This window comes from Pelodiscus sinensis, chromosome 24 (assembly GCF_049634645.1).
Source record: "Pelodiscus sinensis isolate JC-2024 chromosome 24, ASM4963464v1, whole genome shotgun sequence".
NCBI lineage: Eukaryota > Metazoa > Chordata > Testudines > Trionychidae > Pelodiscus > Pelodiscus sinensis.
In genome coordinates, this window is record NC_134734.1 from 15145001 (window position 1) to 15167942 (window position 22942).

A 22942-nucleotide genomic window follows, 5' to 3' on the forward strand; every position below is an offset into this window, starting at 1 on the left:
CTGGAGGATAGGTCCATCAATGGCTATTAATTAAGCTCTGGTATACACTAGGGAGTTATTTTGAAATGACTTCCCTTATTTTGAAATAATAAGCAGAGCATCCAAACTATCAAGTTTGTTGTTTTGAAATAACAGGCTGGTTATCTTGAAATCTGTACTCCTGTTTTCCTTGGGGAATAAGCTTATTTTGAAATAGTTATTTTGGCAGTTATTATTTCAAATTTAGTTATTTATAAATAATTTAGTAGTGTAGACATGCCCCAAGAGAGACAAGGTCTATAGTCTCATGTTCTAGGCATCCTAAAAAAAAACCCTAGGATTGGATGACCAAGTGTGGATAACTCAATAAAATACCCAGTTCTGGTTCACTCCTCCTGGAGCTTCTGGAATCGACTACTACTGGAAGACAGGATGCTGGGCTAGACCATTAGTGTTAGTGTGGCCATTCTTACATTCTTATAACCAAATTCTGCCTTCAACTGCACAGGTGCCTTTCCCATCTATTGCCACATGACAGCTCACATTAAGAAGTCATTAAGAGTGGCAGGTTATTGCTCTGTTTAAACACTTTTTTGCTATTTCAGAAAAAAATACTGGATCCTCTTGAGAAAGTGTCTGATAGAAGATGGCAGAGTTAGAAGATCAGAAAATAAAGCATCTGAGTAGTTAGGATAGTAAAATAAGATGTAATCAAGTTTTGCATTACCAGGCAGTATAGTTTTTAAACAAAGCCAAGTATTTTGGACTCTTCCGAGGAACGTGGTTGCTGTAAGATAAAAACAAGTACATTTAATGTAGGCTCAGGATTATTCTGCATATTAAAGCCAAACAAAAAAGTGAAAAAGAAACCAGCACACTCATTCAGAGAAACCTGACCCTAATTCAGAACCATTCTGTTGTAAGTTTCCTTATCTTTTAACTGTAGTCTCAGGGGAATGGGATTCCTGTCCCTGCTGAAACTGCTTTCCTTGGCTCTGGGGGCAAATGTGTTGCATCCATCCATTTTTTTCCTAAGGTTTGCAGGCTTGTATGAATGACTGATTTTTTTACCATAAATTAACAGCTTTTCTACATCTTTACAACTACATACTGGAACAAGTCTGCCTCCCCAAGCAATGCAGACATATCCCTGTTCTGAAACCCATACCTCTCACAGATTTGCACCATAGAGCAGTTAACACATTACTATGTGAGAACTGTCATTTGCCAGTCACTGATGCTTAAAGCTGCAAAAGTTAGAGGGGATATTCCCAGGTAGCTGACAAATTAAGAGTTGTGTGCGTGTGTGTCTCTTTTACGAAGTGGAATCCATGAAGATTAATCATCCATCATTTGCCCTCAACTGTTCTCTCATCTCATTTAGACGTGTGTATAAAGAAACTCATTACCAGTTTCTGCTTTCATGCATATCACATATACTGTGCCCTATTACCCATTTCCAGTGAACTGGAAGTTACTGATACCCCAGTGAAGTCGAATGACAATCTAAGGAGGGAAGGGGTTCCAGTATATGAGAGAGGTTGCTTTTCTAGCAAGTCCTTTTATACCTACTTGATCATATGGTTAGCATATGCTCTGGAGCAGCATGTGCTATAACGACACAGCGAACAGTGGACATAGGTAGGAAAATGGTTTGGGAAATCTGGGATTTCAAAGCTGCACTCCAAGCAAGTCTGCCTCCCCAGGACACTCCTGCAGGTGAAAGAGGACATTCTCATCAGTGTCTGTACAGATACCCATGGAGTTACAATTCCTGTTTCTACAACCCTTTCAAACTGCCAACCACAAAAGACAAAGCTAATCAGCAAACAGTGGAGACAATCATTAACAGGGGAAAACTTCCAAAAGAAATTGCAGTTAAAATAATCTCCTCTGACCTATATCTTCGGCCCTATTTAGATTGTTTTTAGTATCAGGTTTTAGTTTCTTCATTTGTGAAACCTCATTAAGGAATCACTCTCTTATGCCAAGTACTCAAATGCAGTGGACTGCCCTGATCAGAAAAATTAAGGTGGCAAGGACAAGAGGGAGAAGAGTAAGAGGACCCTCTGAGCTCTCTACAGGGAAAACCCCATGAGAAAATTAAAAAAAAAAAAACTATCTTAATAATTGACTTAATCCTGGTCTCGTGGAAAGCTGGTCTTCTGGCATGATAGCTTTTCCTGACAGTGGACAAGCCGAAACTTCCCAGTTCCCAGAAGTGGGACTGCCATCAATGGTGGCATAACATAGCTGACTACATTTTCTTTAACAACCTTTTAGTTTGAAACTTATCAAGAAGTTCTGACATTTTCTTGACTGCTCTCTTCTGGATGTTCCTCTGAACAGGTGGGTACAGGAAGATGGGCTGTGGGTCCGTAGAAGATGTAAGTGGCGTGGCTTCCTGCAAGGTGCCCTGGGATGCATCATTTGAAGACACTGGCACTGTCCGTGGCTGTCCTCTAGACGCCCTGATTGTAACCTGCAGCAAATGACAGACAGGCTATACCTCAGCTTTGAGATTTAAGATGTACTGCCCCACTTCTAATCTCTGCTTCTTTGCAATACTCTATTGAATTTCACATGGAGTAGCAGGAGGAATCAGTCCATTCCAACAGGTGTAGATTTGAAGTGATACACATTCTGCAAATGCTTGTTTTATGAGTTCTAGTTTGATGACATCTCCAGGAATTTTTAGGAGGCACATGTTGAGAAAGTGTAGGAGGAAAAGCAAGGCTGCTTTCTATCTTAGATCCCTTACCTTGGTTCCAGGTTTCAGTCCTTCTAGCTGTTTGGGCTTTCGGAAAGTTTTGTGGTGCTGTAGCTTGTGTTCAATTTTATCCTTGGCGAATAAAAATTGCAGCCGACACTTGTTACAGTGATAAACACTCTTCTTCTAAAGCAAAATAAAAATTAAATATATTTAATTTTGGAGTGCGAAGACAAAAAGGGAAGGTTCTTAGGTCATTTATTCAAAAAAACCAAAACAGTGGTTTGTCTTTCTTTTATTCCCTTGCTCTTAAGTCCTACCAAGTTTAGATGGCATTTGAAAATACTGCATTAAAAGGAGTTACTGTTAGAGATGTCAATGTGTAGTTGACTATATGATTAACTGATAAGCTTATCGGTTAATCTTCTTGACTACACGCACTCCTTCCCCCCCACCTCCTTGCTGCTTCTGTATCAGAGGCAGCAAGGAGACAGGGGAGCGGAAGCTGGTGCTTGCAAGAAGCTGGCTTTAAGCAGGTTCCCCATGAGCACCAGATCTACCAGCTCCTCCGCCCCTTGCACTGCTGCCTCTCATAAAGAGGCAGCAACACGAAGTGTGAGGGATGGCAGGTTGGAACTGATATGGGCAGGGAGCCAGGTTTCAAGCATGCTTCCTACATGTGCTAGCGCTGCAGACCGGCCTACTTCCACCCCACTTGCTGCCTCTTACAGAGGGAGAGAGTGGTAAGCCTGGGTATGCCACAGACAGAGGCTGGTCCAGGGCAGCAGCATCTGTCCATGAAGTGGAGGGTCTGAGGTCCCTGTGAACAGAGCTGCTGCCATAGACCAGCCTGTGTCTGCGGGAAGCTTGAGAGCCCTGTGAACAGGAGCTGCTGATGCTCCACACTTCTGCCTCTGTATCAGAAAAAGCAGTGCAGGGCAGCATGTGGAGCTGGTTTTTAAACTGGCTCCCCTGGTGGACCAGTTCCTGCCTGCTACCTTGCACTGCTGCCTCTGATACTGAGACAGTAGTACAGGGTGGCAGGGGGCTCCCCAGGAGTGGGGCTGGGAGCTCACTGACTGCTGGCCCCGCCCCTGGTGTCTATTGAATAGTCATGAAACAGCTAAAATGCCATGTGGTTACACGACTCAATTACATGATATCTAACATTCCTAGTTACTGTTGGTCTGTGTTCAATTTCCAGTGGGTGGGTAAACATGACCCCATCATAAAATCACCTTCACCCAGGGCAACTAGTCCCTTTATCAGCACAGGCACCAACCACTGCAGAGTGAAAAAAAAAAGAACTCTTCTCTTTCGCCTAGAGGGGATTTTCTCCAAGTTACAGCTGAGGCACATTAGCAGAGCAGCACATAGAAGCTGCTTGCCTCTCCATTGTCTACCCTATACCTGTTTTGCTGACAAACTAAGGGTTGCAGGGTTGTCAATCTGCCCCCTACCAAAAGTGCTAACTTCTGCTTAAATATACTTACACTTAATAGGTCACCACTTTAGGCAATAGATATGGAAACAGAGTTTCCTAACAATTATAAAAAAAGCGGTCTGTGAGTTGAAATTTATTTTTTGGATTCTGAACATTTAACCCAGGAGGATAAAGGGGCTGATAGCCCCCAACAACAATCTTTGTTAATTATAACTTGAAAACAAACCCCCAACAAGAAAAACACGTGCTTTTTCACATTGAATAGTTATTTGTGCAAAGTATAGCCAAGGTAAGAAGCAATCCCCATTTAGTCGAATTTCTGTCCAGTTGCCTTGTATGTGTTTGTTAAGTAGTGAACAAATCCCTTGTTTCAGGCCCTGATCCAGCTTTAAGCATGTGCTTCACTCTCACTGAAGTCTCTGTAAAAAATTAACCATTTTAACCAAAACTTTGCAAAAACTATAAGCCTAACTCAGTACTTGGGTTACCTGGTGCCTCATGAAATGCTGCTGGAAGGCATTGCCATTCTTAAAGACTTTCAAGCAATAAGGACAGAGTAGGTGCCGTGTGTCCTCATGGATCATTCGGAAATGGCTATCCACTTCAGAGTAAAGCGATGAACGATATTGACAGACCTAAGGAAGGACAAATGCAAACAATTAAAATGGAAGTAATCTAGAATTGTATATCACATCTATCACTATAGGGTTTACTGGAGAATATCCATACAAAAATAAAAATAATCCATTTAGATTTTTGAGAGAGACTTCATAGTCTTAAAATTAGTAGTTCTGAGAACAGATCTCGCCTGAGAATTCTGTTTTTTCAGATAGTCACAAAATTAGCAGTAAGTGACACTGTTCATCCAATCTAAAAAGGAGAGAGGGAGTAAATGTGCAATCAGGAATAACAGAAAGTTTCTGAAAAGCAAGTCACAGTATGTCAGAACAGTTCACTCAGGCCCCAACGCCACATTGAAGGATGTTACATTTTAGAAGTTTCTTTTTCCTCTCCTCCCATTGGATAGGCAGCAGTGGGCCCATTTATGGATGGTGGTATTTTGAGAGTGGATGTAAGCACTGATCTCACACTTGAGACAGTCTCTTGTTGCTGTCTGATCTTCTCTAGGGTGACAGCTTTTTTCTTTAAAAGGCATTCACCTCCAAGCCCTCATCATAACAATAGAGCCCTCAAAGACCACAAAATCAGATAAGGATCAAAAGCATCAGGTCAGATTTATTGTCAAAGTACAGTAATGGTTGTCAGCAGATAGACTTGCTGCCGAGCCATGATGCATATGTACGCCCCCAACAATGGATCGACTCAATCAACAGTATGGATTTCACTATTGCCCCCTCAGTCGGATGAAGACAACTCTTTGGGGTTCACTTTTATACACGAGTACAAACAAGTTACTCGTCACTCCTAACACATCAGGTTTCTACTTCCCATTGCTTAGTTATCTCCCCATACTTTGTACAAGAGGGGTTTGATCACCTTCTATCATGCAATCAATTTAGCCCTGGTCATGAACCTGGGTCGGTGTGCTAGGGAGGAGGTTGGTACCAAGATGTCTCTCAATGAAGGATTCTGTTACCATCCCCCTGAAATGGTCTTAAATTTATACCTGACATCCTCTGTTTGATACTCTCAACCTGATTTATGCTTAATCTTATTAACTAAGCTTACTTCCTCCTCACAACTTCACTATGTTTGAGCTGAGCAAGCCTTGACTATTTGCTCTTAGGCCTTACACCAAGCCTGTGATACCTGGGCTTATATTTCAGGCCCTCATCTTACTACAAGTACTAGTGTCTGCTCCCTCTGTACTGACTCCAAAGGGACTACTCACCTACTTAAATATTTGGCTGGGAAGTTCCAGACCTCCTCCTGGACTTCATAGAAACAGAGCAAAGAGTTTAAAATGTAATACCTGACAAACATAGGGCATTTCTCCAGGCTTATGGGTATCCTTCATGTGCTGCAAGAACATTGGCTCACTCTCAAATGCCCATTCACAAATCTTGCACTTTGCTGTAACAGGAAGGAAAAGCAAAGTCACAGTTAGAACCCCCACAACATAAAGGTTGCAATGGATGATTTTGACATCAGATAATATAATCCCTTTTAAGGAAGCACAATATTACTGGTTCACTCCTCTTGGATCTGGAGCATGTGATTTAAATATATCTATTCTCAGCATCTTCTGGAAGACATCATCAATACCAATTCAGTAAGAAGTAAAACTCAGTCATCAAAGAGCATGAAAAAGCTCCATTTCTTTTGGGTGGTTCAAGCCAATATGGCACTGTTTCCAACCGTACATTTTTTATCAGATTAGTTTAAATGTTATCTGAAATCTATTTGGAAACCCCAATATGACCTTCCAAATTCATTTCACAACCAAGCTTCTAAAGAACTAGTGTCCTGTTGACATTTTAACAGGGGGAAAAAAAGGCCTGTGTGGAAACATAGTCTCATCATGCTTTTCAAATAAAATAAAGCTAACTCTAAAGTGTGTAAATTTACTAAGCATAACATTTAGCATGTTTCATTAATAAATCCATTTAAAGCCAGCTTTTCTGAGACTTGCAGCTTTGTATCTGAGGTTTGTCAATTACTGGTTAATTAGTTACAAACATTGATAAATTAATAACCAATTATTGATTATTCTCTGAGTAGTGTCCCTTGTGTGCTCCACTGTAGGTTTATGTGCACTCCAGCACTTCTACTCAGAGATTTTTGGTAGCAGTGCCCATTAAGCCCAGGCATGTGCTTTTTCTCCCTCGTGATGTACCTCAAGGCTATCTAACAATGTTTGGGCAAATGCCTCTCTCCTCCTTTTCTACCGCATAGCCTTATATATAACTCTGAAGTAGAGGGGAGGTAGGCAAGTTGTGGAGCACCCATAGAGGGACACATCTTGAAGAAAAGAAGGTTACTCATCTTGTGCAGAAACTGAGGTTCTTTGAGATGGCTGACCTGGTGGGTACTCCACCTTAAGTCTCTGGGGTGCTGCTGCATCTCTAGTCAGTGAATTTAGGTAGCAGTGTCCTCAGCGGGTGTACAGGTGGGTCATCCATCATGCGCCATTATGACTACTCCACATGCGCAGCCAACCTTCCCTTCAATTCCTTCTCTGCCCCAGAAATCAGGTGGTTTTGAAGCAGAGGGGAGGAAGGGCAGGTAGTGGAGCACTCACAGGGACACAGCCATCTCGAAGAACTTCAGTTACTGCACAAAGTGAGTAATCCTCTCTTCTTCTTCAAGTAGTGTCTCTGTGGGTTCTCCACCTTAGATGACTATGAAGCAATACTCATATATTCAGAGGAGGGAGCTTCAGCTGATCTCTTTTCTGCTCTGTACAGCAGCTAACATTGTCTGGCCAAAGTGAGTGTCATGAGACAGGTAAGTTTCGAGTTCATGGTGTTTGGTAAACATATGAGCAGAGGACCATGTGGCAGCTCTACAAATGTCCGTCAGAGGTATGGTATTCAGGTATGTTGCAGTCAGGTATGTTGCAGAAGTCGCCATTGTTCTCGTAGAATGAACACATAACTGCAGGGGGGGGTTCCTGTCAGAGGTTACAGTCTTATACAGCCTTATGGCCCACAATCCATCTGGACAACCTCTGTTTGGAAATTGGCATACCTCTGGATCTTTCAGTAGTTGATACAAATAACCTTGGTGATTTGTGTATTTGTCTAGTTCTGTCCGAATAAAAAGCATCCGCTCTGTGGACATCCAGTGTGTGCCACGCAGCCTCTCTGCTATCTGCATGGGTTTTTGGGAGGAAGACAGGTAAGTAAATGGGTTCATTACAATGAAAGGAAGTTGGGATTTTTGGAAGGAATTTAAGGTGCGGGCGGAGAATGACTTTGTTCTTATGGAATGTCGTGAAGGCTGGAGCCATCACAAAAGCACCCAGTTCCCCATCTCTCCTCACAGAGATGATGGCAATTAAGGCCACCTTCATAAACAGGTGTAGCATTGAACACGTAGCTAAGGGCTCAAAGGGCTTGCCAGTTAGCGCCCTAAGCACTAGGTTGAGGTCCCAAGGTGAGGATGGATTCTTTGAAGCCCCTTCAAAAAGCATTTAGTAATACGATGCATAAAAACAGATTTATCTTCTACTGGGAGGTGAAAGGTGGTTATTGTAGCCAGGTGAACCTTTAGGAAGCTAAAGGAGAGTCCTGAGGTTTTGAGGGATAACAAATACTCCAAAACCAGAGGGAGAGAGGTGGTCATGGAAGCTTTTCAATCTGGTGACACCATACAGAGAACCTGCACCATTTAAACAGGTTGATTTTCTCGTGGCCAGCCTGTGACTGTTTAGGAGAATCTCCTGTACAGGTTCAGGACAGGTCACCTCTATTGAGGTGAGCCAGTCAGAAACCATGCCTGCAGAGGGAAAGTTTGGACACGCTGATGTTGTATGTGTCCATTGTTCTGACTTAGGAGATGTGGAAGTATTAGAAAACATCATGAATTCTTTGTGGACATATATATTAGGTAAGGGTATCATGTTTGTCTGGGCCAACAGGGTGCGATTAGTATTACTGTGGCCCTGTCCTGTTTTACCTTGCTGATTACCTGATGGAGAAGTGGGGTTGGTGGGAACATGTATGATAGCAATGTGCTCCATGTTACTGTGAATGCATCCCCAAGAGAGTGCGTCCCAATGCCCGCATGAGAACAGTACTATGGACACTTCTTGTTGGCACTGGTCGCAAAAAAAGTCCACCACAGGGAATCCCCACTGATTGAATACTTGTGATAGGAGGTGGATACCAATCTTCCATTCGTGATTCAAACTGAAATTCCTGCTGAGGATGTCTGCCATAGTATTCTCCTTGCCTGGCAAATAGGTGGCTCAAAGGTGTATATTGTATGGGATACACCATCTCCACAGCTGGACCGCTTCCATACAGAGATCTGGTAAGATCTGGCTCTCCCTGGAGATTTATGTAGTACATAGCTGTCAGATGGATGGTGGTTGTTAGTGGAAAGGTACTCCTTTGCACACATTGAGTAGATCTATCCACCAAGCTAATGACTGCTTCACCTTGATGGGAACTGAGATAGCTTTCTTGATGCATTGGAAATGTGGTTCGTAGACTGTCCTTAGTCATATCTGCATGGGTCTCGTGTAATCTGGTGTTGCACCACGAAGGTGGCTGCTGCCATGTGACCTAATAATTGAAGGTGTAATTTTGCAGTGACCAAGGAATTCTCTGCTATTTCTACCAGTTCTGTGATTGTCTGGAACCTTTCATAGAATCATAGAATCCTAAAACCTAGAAGGAACCTTGAGAGATCATCGAGTCCAGTCCCCTGCTCTCACAGCAGGACCAAGCACTGTCTAGATCATCCCTGACAGATGGCTATTTAAACTGCTCTTAAATATCTCCAGTGATGGAGATTCCAAACACTCCCTAGAAAATGTATTCCAGTGTTTAACCACCCTGACAGTTAGGAAGTTTTTCCCAATGTCCAACCTACACCTCTCTTGCTGCAGTTTAAGCCCATTGCTTCTTGTCCTATCCTCAGAGACCAAGGAGAACAATTTTTCCTCCCTTCTCCTTGTAATACCTTTTTAGATACTTGAAAACTGCTTTCGTGTCCCCTCTCAGTCTTCTCTTTTCTAAGGTAAATAAACCCAATTATTTCAATCTTCTCTCATAGGTCATGTTTTCTAGACATACCAGAGGCAATATGAGGCTGGACGAAGATGATGCCAGACCAGGTGTAGATAGAGCACCAACCAACCAATCCTCAACCTCTAATTATTTAATTAGAGCAACCTTTAATTATTTTTGTTGCTCTTCTCTGGACCTTCTCCAACTTCTCTACATCTTTCTTGAAATATGGTGGCCAGAATTGGCACCACATTTGTTGTGGAAGTGAGGCTATCACCACTTTGCAGTCCAGGTGAGCAACCATGAACTCTAATTTTTGTCTCGGTGTGAGTTTGCATTTCTGTAGATTTATCTGTAAATCTAGATTCTGAAACGTTGACATGGTGAATTTGACTGCTTCTTCTGGCTCTTGATACATCTGTGTCTTCAACAGGCAGTCAGCCATCGAAATACAGAAAAATGGTGACTTCCCATCTGCGGAAGTATGCTGCCACCCCGGCCAATATTTTGGAAAAGACCCATGGTACTGCAGAGAGTCCGAAGGGGAGCACCTTGTATTGAAAATATTCGTTGTATGCCAAAGTTTCTGTGTGTAGAATGAATCAACACGTAAAAGTATACATCTTGCAGGTCGAGGGGTCGACAACCAATCTCCCTTTTCTAAGGCAGGGATTATTGTAGATAGGGTGACCATCTTGAACTGTTGAGGGCATATGTAAAGAGTGAACCTTCTTAAAATCGAGAATTAGCCTCCACCCTCCTATTTTCTTTGTTGTAAGGGAGTTGAATCCCTGTCCCCTGTGACGTTGGGACACGGGTTCTATTACTCCCAGTTGGAGCAGGTGACTAAGCTCCTGGATGAGGATGTTCTTGTGAAATGGGCCCCTGAAGAGGGAGGGGAGAGAGGGTGGGTTGGAGGAATAAATGAAAGAGACAATAACCATTCCTGATAATGTCCTGTATCCATCTGTCTGTGGTGTTGGAACTCCAATTTGGATAGAAGGGTGTCAGATGACTGTTGAATGTAAGTAGTTTGTCCGGACGCCTTAGAGATATTTGGGTTATCATACCAATGACCAGACCTCCAAAATGTGTCTAGAATTTGAAGGATGAGAGGTTGAGGGTTGGTTGGTGCTCTAGCTACACCTGGTCTGGCATCATCTTCGTCCAGCCTCATATTGCCTCTGGGTATGTCTACACTAGCCCCCTAGTTTGAACTGGGGCGACCAAAATTACAAATGAAGCACGGGATTTAAATATCCCACTTTGCATTAGCATGTTCCCGAGCGGTCGCCATTTTGGAAATTGACTAGCCCAGAATAACTGCCCGCGTCTATACACGGCAGTTCGAAGTAAAGCCCTTAATTCGAATTAGCTGTTAAACCTCATTCCAGGAGGAATAACCCTCATTCCAGTTGGGATTGCTTGGGGGGTTGGGGGGGGGGGGAGAGAGAGAGAGAGAGTGAGTGCGTGTGTGTGTGTGTGTGTGCGCGCGCGCACCCACTACAGGCTCATCTTTGTTGCTGCATAGTGGCAATGCCAACCCTGCAGGAGTAGAGAGGCTGAATCTTGCCAAGGCTGAAGTAGAATCAAAATTATAGAATACTAGAAATGGAAGAGACCTTGAGAGATCATCAAGCCCAGTCCCTTGCCCTCATGGCAGGATCAAGCATGGTCTATATCATCCTTAATAGATGTCTGTCTCATCTGCTCTTAGTGATGAAGATTTAGCAAACCCCTTAGGCAATTTATTCCAGTGTTTAACCACTCCGACAGTTAGGAAATTTTTCCTAATGTCCAACCTAAACCTCTCTTGCTGCAGTTTAAGCTCATGGTACCGTTGATGCAGAATAGCAGTCATTGGTACCAAGGTGACCCACAGTTCCTCACTAGTCGTGAAGAGTAGCAATGCCATAGTCGGTGCTGTCAAGATCTGCCGTGATTGTCAGCACTGAATACTTATGCTTCTTCAGCACTGGAGGCGGCATGGATGTGCTCGGTGCCGAGCTGGACCGCTTTTTTCAGTGCCAACATTGAGTCGGAAGGTGCCAATTTAGACTGACTTGCTTGGCACCTTAGAGCTGGCCATAGTCAAGCCCTTAGCTCCTTGAGATGTGTCGGTGTCTGATGGTCCCAGTGCCTCTCTCTCCAGCACCTTAGGTGCAGTCAGTACCAGGGATAGTTTGTGAGATGGTGCCTAATTTTTTTAGGAGTCACCACCTCTGGCAGCTGAATGGGCTCAGTTCCTTGACTGCTGGTCTGAGGCAGAGTCCTTGGTGCTGGAGTCTAAAAGGGTAGCTTTCTCTGATACTGCCACTGGGGATAGGTGTCTTGGTGGTGTTCAGTGCTCAGGATCTGATGCAGGCCACATGGTGTTTTCCAAAAGGAGCAACTTCAGCTGAAGTTCCCTGGCCTCTCTCATGCATGCTGTGAGCAGTTTACAGTGCTCACACTGGGAAGCAGAATGACCTCGTCCCAGGCACTGAACACACTGTGAATGGCTGTCCGATGACGGTATGGAAAGCCTGCAAGATAGGCAACATTTGAAAACTGGAGAACCAGGCAACCGGGGGGGAAAAAACGGCTCAATGGAAAAAGGCCCTAACAAGAAGGGATTTTTTTTAAACTAACTATAACTAACAACACTAACTCTATCGAATAAAATTTTGAAAATACTAGGAGGGCAGCTATCGGTTCCAACTGAAGCCACCAGCGGCAGAGAAAGAACTCAAAGGACAGTTGACTGTGCATGTGGAGTAGCTGCACTGGCGCATGCCAGCTTCTCCACATGTGCAGCCTACCAAAGGCACTGCTACCTAAATTCTCTGACTAGAGGCACAGCAGCACCTCAGACACCTAAGGGGGATCAGCCACAGGGACACTCCTCGAAGAAGAACCATCATTACTGCACAAGGTAAGTAACTTTGGGTACGTCTACACTACAGCGCTAGTTCGAACTAACTTAGTTCGAATTAGTTAATTCGAACTAAGCTAGTTCGAACTAACGCGTCTAGAACTAAAAACTAGTTCGAACTAGCGTTTTGCTAGTTCGAACTAGTAAGTCCACATTGAGTGGACTCTGAACAGGGCTTAAGGATGGCCGGAAGCAGTGCCGGCAGGGCATAAAAGGAGGACTTAGAGCATGGAGATGCTGTCTCAGGCTAGCCGAGGGCTGCGCTTAAAGGGTCCCGACCCCCACCCCGGACACACAGTTCTAAGGGGTGCCCCGCTTGCAAAGACGTTCTGGCTTGGAGTGCCCTGAGTGCCCACACTGGGCACATCACACCACTCGGCCATCAGCCCGGCTGCACTTGCCGCAGGCTGCCATCTGGGGAGAGGGAGTAATTGGGGGGCTGCAGGAGAGCTTCCACCCCCAGAAGCCCGCAGAGCCAGCCCAGTCCTCCCCATCGGGGGCTCGTACCCCATTCCTCCCTCACCTCCTTCCACTTACCCTTCCCTAGCCCCTCTTCTTATTGATGTACAAAATAAAGATAACGTTTCTTCCAACATTGACTCTGTCTTTATTGAAAAAAACTGGGGGAGACTGGGAAAAGGAGGTGGGAGAGGGGAAGAGAAAGGCTGGGAGAGGGGAGGGCAACTAACATGATCAGGGGTTGGGAACAGGTCCCAGATGAAGAAAGGCTACAGAGACTGGGACTGTTCAGCTTAGAAAAGAGGAGACGGAGGGGGGACAGGATAGAGGTCTCTAAAAGCAGGGGTTGGGTGGAGAGGGTGCATTCAGAAAAGTTCTTCCTGAGTTCCCATAAAGAAGGACTAGAGGACACCAAAGGAAAGGAATGGGTAGCAGGCTTCAAACTAGTAAGAGAAAGTTGTTCTTGACAAAGCAAATAGTCAACCTGTGGAACTCCTTGCTGCAGGAGGCTGTGAAGGCTACAACTGGAACAGAGTTTAAAGGGAAGTGAGATAAAGTGATGGAGGTTGGGTCCATGGAGTCCTATTAGCCAGAGGGTAGGAGTGGTGTCCCTGCCCAAAGTTTGCGGAAGGCTGGAGAGGGATGGCACGAGACAAATGGCTTGGTCATTGTCTTCGGTCCATCCCCTCCAGGGTCCCTAGGGTTGGCCGCTGTTGGCAGACAGGCTACTGGGCTAGATGGACCTTTGGTCTGACCCAGTACGGCCATTGTAAGCTCAGGGCTCAGTGTCGGGGGTCTCAGTGGACCCCCTTGATTTTCATGCACACCTGCTCCTGGGTGGCCAGGCTGGCAGCTCTCCTGCCCTAGACGGCCACTTTCCTGTGCCTAGTGCGGAGATCGTGGACCAGGTCCACGATGTCCGCACTAGCCCAGGAAGGTGCCCGCCTCTTGCGGTCCAGGGCAAGCTCCCGGGAGCCGCCAGCCTGGTCCCGGCAAGAGGGGGTGGGCTGGGGGGCATCGGGTGGGTGGCTCTGTGCCGTGCCAGGTGCAGGGTCTGCTAGCTGGGTGCTGGCAGGCTTGCACCTGGCACGGGCACCGTAGCCAGCCCGTGCCCCTTTAAGGGGTCCGGGGCCGGGAGGGGGGCATAGAGTTTCCCTGGTGTTGGCCAGAGTGGCCACCAGGGAAACCTGGGGAGGGCTAGCCTCCCACTAGTTCGAACTAAAGGGCTACACAGCCCTTAGTTCGAACTAGCTAGTTCGAACTAGGCGTTAGTCCTCGTAAAATGAGGTTTACCTAGTTCGAACTAAGCGCTCCGCTAGTTCGATTCAAATTCGAACTAGCGGAGCGCTAGTGTAGCACCTATTAAAGTTAGTTCGAACTAACGTCCGTTAGTTCGAACTAACTTTGTAGTGTAGACATACCCTTTCTCTTAATAACAGTCCAGAATATAAAAACCACCACATATGGGTTACGTTTCAATTCTTATTAACTAAGGAAGCTAAGGATTAAGTGAAGCGTAATATCTGAACTCTGTAATTCCACGAGGTAACATGGTAAACATGGTGTGGGGAAGTACATCTTACATGTATAATCTGAGGACTTCAGTCTGCTTTCATCTGCACTAGATTTGTTTCACTGTTTAATAGAATAAATAACAAGCCCCAAATAAGAAACTCTGTGGAGCTACCTTAGCTCAGAATTGCAGTTTCATATCAGAACCTGAACATTATCTGATGATTGTTCTGGCTTTTTAAAATGGATAGCATTGTCCCAGGAGGGACAGGCTTCTTTCTCCAGAAACTTGCACTGAAACCCTGAAATAAACAAACAAAAAACCCACCACCACTTACTGGTTGATTCGTAGGGACTGTGAACATTCTCTAGGTGACATTGCAGCTGGAAGGGGGTAGAGAACTGCCTATAACAGTGCTGGCAGATAGTATGGACATCTACCTCCCCATTCTGCTGATCGAGTTCAACATGGTGCTTCATATGATTCATAAACCTGAAGGAGAGAGTGAGTATTATAAACATAAATACAAACACATATTCATATCACCAAGCCTGGAAATGAACCCCCAATGCTTCTAATATTGATTATTTTGGCACTGCTTTCATTAGTAGCAAAAAGAAATGTTTTTCAAATGGCTAACTTAAATAACTATCTTTTACATTTCTCTATCTGCTATGAGAAAGCATATCAGCTCAAAGTCAAATTTTAATACTAACTACTTTTGCAATAAGACACTGGAAAGGCTTCTTGTACACTATTCAATCTATTCCACAAACAGGAAATTACCTCTTCTCTTCAGCCCTCATGTTCAAACTCAACTGGATAAAGAAGCGGAGAACACTCTATATAGTGGTTTCTAGGGGCTGGACTAGTGATGTGCTAACAGAACTTTTAACATCTGTAATTTCTGAGTAAGACTCAGGATATAATTCTAGCTCGGCTCATCCGACAGTCCCAAGTGGTCTACTGGCAGGAGCGAGGGGCAGAGTTTGGAGAGGACACTAGAGTTTTTACACTGAGTTTGTGAAACAGTGATGGAGTGGAGGCTGGTGATGGCTCCTGTTTAGTGCTGAAGGTATCCAGCACCCCCAGTAGGTGGCAGAGGGCGAAGTGGAATCATTGTGGTGGCAGCTCTCAGGGTGGATGGAGGGTTCGCAGCTATTCTTGTTCTCAACCACCATACCCCACAATCTGTAGTGTCGGCCCTCCTGGAGTATCAGCTCCATAGCTCCCCTAGTAACCAGAGCTCAGTGGTGTTGCTCTGCTTCCTTTTGGACAATGACCATCATAGGCAGTGGCCAGGCCTGGACAACTGTGGCCCCCAAACTCTTCTCTTGTTCCTGGATAAGGGGTGCCTGTGAGGCACACAAAGGTGTTGGAGTGGGGCAACTGGGGATTCAGCTGGCTGATGTGGAGGGTGTCAGTGGGGACTGGCCGTGACAGTCCCTTGACTTATTTGCCTTTTGATCACCCTGAAAGGGGATGATGGCTCAAGCTGATCTTCTGCGAGGGAGGACTATCAAAATGTGTATGGTGATAGCAGGTAGAAAACAATTTAAAGTTTGGCCATCCCCTGGACAGTTCAAGTCATGCCCCTCCTCCATCACCCTTCCCAGTGCTAATAGTGGACCACAGTACCAACTGTAGTTGAAGGTAGGCCTCAAGAAAAAGATTGGGAACCCCATTCTCACCAAGAGTCCTGGGTTCGGGTCCCAGTTCTCTGCCACTGAGTCATTGTCTGACCATGGGCAAGTCACTTCACCTTTCTGTTTCTGACTTACCAACCCTATAAAGGAGGCTTTGAGACTTAACTGATGGACATAATAACTCACTTTGGGATGTGCAAATTCAAGAACTGAGAGGTATTGCTATTAGGGTATGTGGCATTCCTCTTACCGTATATTGTTCTTTAGCCTCTTGGTGCAGTGTGGACACCGGAAGGATGTTGGAACCTTGGGGAAGTTCAAAAGCTGAGTCACTTTGCCACCATCCCTGCCATAGTAGAAATCATCTACCAACATGATGAGTTTGCTCTGGGCTGAATCACCAGCATTTTCACTTTGCTCTGGAGCTTTAGCAGGTGGAGACAGTGCAGGGATAGGTGTGGAGGAAGGTGGTGAAGCAACAGCTGCAGTTTTTTCTGGAGATGGGGGCTTTGTAGGCTGGATATTTGGTTCGGGTTCTAAGGATTTTCCTTTCTTGAGGAATTCAACCATTTCAGGGCAGCAGTACTTCAGGAAAAAGAAAAGCTAATGAATAAAGGGTAAATAGCAGTAACTATATACTACACATACAATGCGGACTGTGACCTCATTGGATCATACAAGCTAAGCAGGTTAGGCCTCATGATTTCTGAGACAAGAGCCCCCCAAGCAGTCCTCAGGAAGTAGTGATGTGGATGCTCTTCCCCCAAGTCAGCACAGCTGGGTAAGATGGGCTAGCAGGCACACTGCTACTGGAGGAACAGTTCTTTCTAACAAGATATAAAATAGGGATGTAAGCATATAGTCGTGTAAACGATTAACTGACAAGCCTGGGCTTAGCGGTTAATCCTAACGACTACACACACTCCTCCCCCTTGCTGCCAATTTTTTAACCAGCTCCCCACGAGCACCTGTGGAGCGGCCTGCCTCCCCCACCTCAGTGCAGCCCCCGTCTGCGAGGAATTTCCTGGGAGTGAGGCTGGGTGTGCACTGGCTGCTAGCCCCACCCCACAGAGATTACTGAATAATTGTGTAACCAATAAGATTTGGCGCGGTTACATGATTATTCTAGTAAAAGATATCTAATATCCCTAAGATAAAACAAAGTCCTGTCTAGCTGGAGTTATTAAAGATCCTGATGCAGATTTTCCATTCCCTCATCCACATCAGATTCTCCTACCCATGCCCCTTCTGTGGGAAGGCAGAAACCTGTTCTTCATTATTGCCCTATATAATCCACAGTAATGACTAATTAATTCTTCACCTCAGAGTGGTTACTTACACACATATGTCCTCTTAAAGCCTCAGTCACTCGAAATTGGGCATTGCATCTTGGGCAGACTTTCCGGCCACCATCTTGTAAGTCAAAAGTGGGGACAGGAGAAGAGCTGACTGTAATAATAACAACAATACTGAACTGGGTACTGGAATCTGATAATACCCCTACAATTCAATAAACACTTAAACGTAACTTTTGGCCCTATTGAAGATTATTTATTTCAAGAGTACGTTTAACTGCTAACAGGACTTGAAAGGTACAAAAAACATGTAGATTTATGGAAACAGGTGACAACCCATATGAGATACACTGAATACTCACCATTCCCCAGAACTATCACTGGTGTCCTACGAACTTCCTGCTAAATATCTTTCAGCTAAATGATCTTTTCCAATCACACTCCAGTCTACTTATACCCTTTCGACTTCCTGCCCCCATCAACACTGAGTTCTAACTTCTTGTCGCCACCTCCAAACATGAGCAAAAGCCCAAAAACTGGATGGCACAAAAGGTGGTTTTAAAGCCATCTTTTGCCTCCCACTCATTGGGAAGTACCTTCTGTTCAGGAGAAGTAGCACAGAAGAAGCCCCCCTTGCATGTCTGTAAAGAGCTTTGTATGCCCCATGTGATATGTAAATAATTCTAATGGTAGCATGTGCATCAATTGACTACACGGTAACAAATACAAGGAGCGATCAAGAACTCACATGATATGATAAATATAGAACACTCACTAGGGAAAACTTCAGGTCAATTAAGATGTTAACTTCAACTGTATAGCTGTTTAACAGGTCTGTTTCCCCTTTTATATGCAATCTAGATTATTTGCTTAGTTTTCTGTTTCAGAAATTGAGTGTTAGGAACATCTTTAAATATCTGTGCTTTCAAAAGAACCTAGAAGGCTGCTGCTGACCATACCTTTCAGTGATGATGATGATGACGATTCTGAAACACTGGATCTCTGGGAACCAAGTGCAGGGCTGCTATTAGAAATAAGTGGACTAGGACTCTGACCTAATGAAGGGGTGGTATTCAGTGTATTCACCAGCTTAGCGACCTCATTGCTATTCTCTCCAGTTACTCCAGGTCTCTTCACAGTCACAAAGCTTGCAATGCTCACTGCCAACAGAAAGGACAGCAGAGAAAAAATAATTAGGAATGTAGGTCGGATATAGCAGACAAGGCCCCTCATTTATCATGTCCTACATCCTGACCCCCTCCAGCTATCAGCCTTCACCATAAAAGAAGTAACTCACCTTGTGTGGTAATGACGGTTCTTCAAGATGTGCTTCCCTATGGGTACTCCCCTTTACATGTAGGTGCATACTTGTGCTGGCAACTGGAGATTTTTCTTCATAGTGTCTGGTCACACCGTGCCTGAGCAGTAGCTGCCCCATGGTGCCGCTTGTGCTCATTAGACTGCACACATGGCATCCCCTCCAACTTCTGTTCCTTTTCAGAATCAAGGATGCCAACTCCAAAGTACAGGAGAGCAGGGAAGATAGTGGAGCATCCACAGAGATACACATCTTGAAGAACCATTTTTACTACACAAGCTGAGTAATTTCCTCTTCAAGTGCTGTCCTTGTGAGTGCTCCACTTTAGATGTCTGTAGAGCAGTGCCCTGTTGGAGTCATCCCTGAGCTAGAGATGAAAGAATAGCTTGTCCCACAGTGGCTGCAATTTGGGGCTGGTTGTTATGGCACAGTGTCCGGCAAAAATATGCTCAGCAGCCCAAGTTGCAGCTCTATATATAGCCTGCAATGTTACATCCCTCAGGAAAACTGTAGAAGTGACTATGGCTCTGGTGGAGGAAGCTGTTATCCAATGTGGAGATTGCTTGTTGTGTAGAATGTAACAGATATGTATGCATGAGGATATCCGGATATCCACTTAGAAAGTCACTCAGTGCCACCCTGAGATCGCTCAGTGATGGTTATACGGAGTCCGGGGAACTTGCAAAAGGGTTGGGTCCTGTCAAGGTAAAAAAGGTCAGGCCCTGTCAGGTTCTATTGAGGGTTCGCCTGACATCTTTTTGAGGTTTAGGGGGAAAAAGGTAGGTAAATATATTGTTTTATTGATGTGGAAAATAAAGGGCCCTTCCGGTAAGAATTTTGGGTGGGGGCATAATGTAACTTTGTCCGCCATAAGGGCTGATTTTTCTCCTACTCATCTTGCTGATGTTATGGCAAGAAGAAAAGCTACCTTCACTGACATGTGAAGGAGGGAGCCAGTGGCTAAAGGCTCAAGTGGAGGTCTGATAAGGCTATAGTACATGATTTAGGTCCCAGGAAGGTGTAGGTTCCCAAACCATTGGATTCCAGTTAAAAATAGTTTGGTGATGGGAGGGGGAGGTGGGAGAAAAAATTGAGGATCCATCAATTTGTTCATGGAATGTGGTGATGGCTGACAGATGAACTTTAAGGGAACTAAAGAACAGGCCTGATTTCCTGAGTTTGAGGAGATATTCTACTATCACCACAAGGGATGCTTTGGTTGGCAACATTATATATGTCTGTTCGCATCAGACAGAAAAATGTCTCCACTTGTAGAGTTAAGTTTTTCTGGTTGTAGGACAACGGCTATTACCATGGAGTAGCCAGACTTTGAGATGAGAGCTGCTGGACTGGAATGCAGCATTGGACCATGGTGTTAGGATAGCAGGTCTGGATGGCGTGGGACTCAGTGAGGACTGCAGAGTGCGAGACGATTGAGGTAAGGGAATCAGGGCTGCCTGGGACCAGGTTGGGATGATGAAGATAATGCATGCCTGATCTCAGTAGATCTTGTGAATTGCTTGACTTATGAGTGGCAGGGATAGAAAAGCATAAAAAAGTGGTGCTGTACATGGAATTAGAAAGGCATCTCCGAAGGATCGCCTGTCAGAGCCTGCTCTGGAGCAGAACTGCTGACATTTGCAAAGAGGGTGAGAGTGGCAAAGAGGTCAATGACTGGCGGGGGTCCCCATTTTTAGAATACTGTCTGAATGACTGATGGGTGTATCTCCCATTCGTGCTGTTCTTAGATGAGACAGCTGATGCCATCTGCCATGGTAATTCTGAATTCCAGATAGGTATGATGCTAGGGGTGTAATGTTGTGACCAATGCACCAATTCCAAAATGTTACTGCTTCTGTGCAATTGAAATGCGATCATGCTATACCGTGACAAATTATGAAGAACATAAACATGTTGTCTGTGAAGATGCATATGGTCTAGCCATGTATTATAGGTAGAAAGTGTTGGCAGGCACTGCGAACTGCCCTCAGTTCCTCCAGAGTGACGTGAAACTGAGCTTCCTGTGGAGACCACTGGCCTTGGATCGTTTTCTGGTAGAAATGAACCCCTCATCTTAGGGCCCAGGAAGCATCTGTAGTGAAAATGTGAGATGGGGGTCTTGGTGGAAAGGGACACCTTACATGATGTTGCGTGCTCTGATCTACTAGTTGAGGGAAAAGAGGACATGCGGTGGAAGTGATACCCTCTTGTGGAGTACATCATGGGAAGGGGCATATACAGTGGTGAGCCAGGCTTGGAAACAATGCATATGGAGTCTGGTGTCACCACATACGTGGTGGCTACTATATACCTGAGGATTTGAAGGTATGGTGGTGAAAGGACTGAACTGAACTGTAGAGATCAGGGAAGTGAGAATGTCAAATCTGTACTGGGGAGGTATGGCCTTGGTTCTTACAAAGTCTAGATGAGCTCCTATAAATTCTAGAATTTGAGTTGGTTCAAGAATTGAATTTTGAAAGTTGCTCGGTCGACCTAACAGTTGAAACAGGGATATTGCTGCTTGTATCATGCTTAGTGTGTTGTGGTATGTAGTGCCCTTGATTAAACAATCATCGAGATTGGGGGAAATGATTACCCCCTGACAACAAAGACATACTGCAATTACTGCTGGAAAAAAATGTTGGGGTCCGTAGATAGGCCAAAGGGCAGCACCTGATACTGGTAGTATTCAGAGCCCACAGTAAAGCAAAGGAAGCGCCTGTATGCTGGGTGGATCATAATATGGAAGTTCACTTCTTCTAGGTCAAGGGCTGTGAACCAGTCTTTCCTATCTAATGCAGGAATAATGATGGAGAGAGTGACCATCTTGAACTTGTGATTCCGTATGAAATTTGTTGAGCCTCCTGAGATCAAGTATCAGTCTCCAACCCCTGGTTTTCTTTTGGGTGAGGAAATAAAACCTCTTCTCCAGTAGAGTTAGTACAGGTGACCCCCGACTTGTGATCCAATTGGTTCGTGGGGAAGCGTTGCAAGTTGGGGGCATTGTAACTTGAACCCTAACTGATGATAGGCATCGTGCGCCATCGTAAATGCGGACCGAGGATGTAAGTTGGGAGTTTTCGGCTCTTTCTGCACTTTAAAAAAATAGTTGTAAGTGCAGGGTGGTGGTTGCAACTCAGGTGGTCACAATTCAGGGGTTTCCTGTACTTGTCCTGCTGCTCCAATTTGAAGATGTTGCACCTCTAGATGTAATAGGTGCTTGTGGGAAAGGTTTCTGAAGAGGGAAAGAGTGGAGGGATGGTTTGGTGGATCAAACACTCTGAGTGGATGATCTCCAAGATCCAGTGGTCTGATGTGATATTTTCCTAATAGTGGAAAAAAGGGCGGAGGCGGTGGCCAAAGGGGTGGAGAAAAGATGGTGCGTATCTAGTGCTGGGGATAGGTAATTCAGATCCTCAACTAAATTTTCAAAACTGCTGTTTAACAGTAGATGGTTGACTTGCTGTCACCTGACAGTGTTGAGGTCTGCGATGTTGAGGGCATTGATCTGAGTGGAAGTCAAACGATCTATGCTGCAGTCTGGTATGAGATTCTCGTAGTCTCTGGTATGGAATGTACTGTTTGTGCTAATTCGGTGGAGTGTACATACCAAGTGTCCTAAGCAGGCGAATGAATCCTTCGTGGTGTGAAGGACTTCATCTATTTTAGCAGCAAAGCAGTAAGACTTGTAAAAAGGGAGGTACTCCACCTTCATCTGAAGGTCTTTCGGGATTCACCTGAGGACTGAATCCAGGAGGTGCTATCACGGTTGTGTGGGTTGTCATGTTTGTGATATCCATGGCTGCCTGGAGGGCAGTGTGTGATTTGTTTGACCCTCCTATATAATGGCCTGGAACTGTGGCCACTTTTGTTCCAGCAGATGTTCAGTTTGGAATAATTGGCGTGGTCATAGTTAGCCAGAAGAGCTAAGTAATTAGCTACTCAAAGCTGCAGAGTGGCTGACAAGTAAACCTTTTGGCCGAGAAGATTGATGTGCTTGTGGTCCTTGTCTTGTGGGGTGGATG

General features: G+C 44.9%; 1 protein-coding gene and 1 long non-coding RNA gene across 5 annotated transcripts in view; one reads left to right on the forward strand and one right to left on the reverse strand.

Annotated features, from left to right (window-relative positions):
• The window catches only part of POGZ (pogo transposable element derived with ZNF domain), a 74495-nt gene that overhangs the window by 10180 nt on the left and 41373 nt on the right, over positions 1-22942 (reverse strand). For 3 of the 4 annotated variants that reach the window (XM_014568971.3, XM_006113947.4, XM_075907458.1), the window contains 10 exons: positions 18559-18759; positions 17644-17753; positions 16555-16889; positions 14996-15150; positions 6067-6167; positions 4622-4768; positions 2741-2875; positions 2256-2461; positions 1552-1692; positions 707-766 (listed from right to left, as the gene is read on the reverse strand). In XM_014568971.3, coding sequence (XP_014424457.2) covers positions 707-766; positions 1552-1692; positions 2256-2461; positions 2741-2875; positions 4622-4768; positions 6067-6167; positions 14996-15150; positions 16555-16889; positions 17644-17753; positions 18559-18759 — 1591 coding nt within the window. The remainder of the gene's footprint in view (positions 1-706; positions 767-1551; positions 1693-2255; positions 2462-2740; positions 2876-4621; positions 4769-6066; positions 6168-14995; positions 15151-16554; positions 16890-17643; positions 17754-18558; positions 18760-22942) is intronic. The other variant, XM_075907459.1, reaches the window with a different exon arrangement.
• Positions 7433-10650, forward strand: LOC142819546 (uncharacterized). Its single transcript, XR_012897455.1, has 3 exons — positions 7433-7934; positions 9819-10064; positions 10206-10650. It is a non-coding gene; the product is annotated as an uncharacterized LOC142819546 (long non-coding RNA).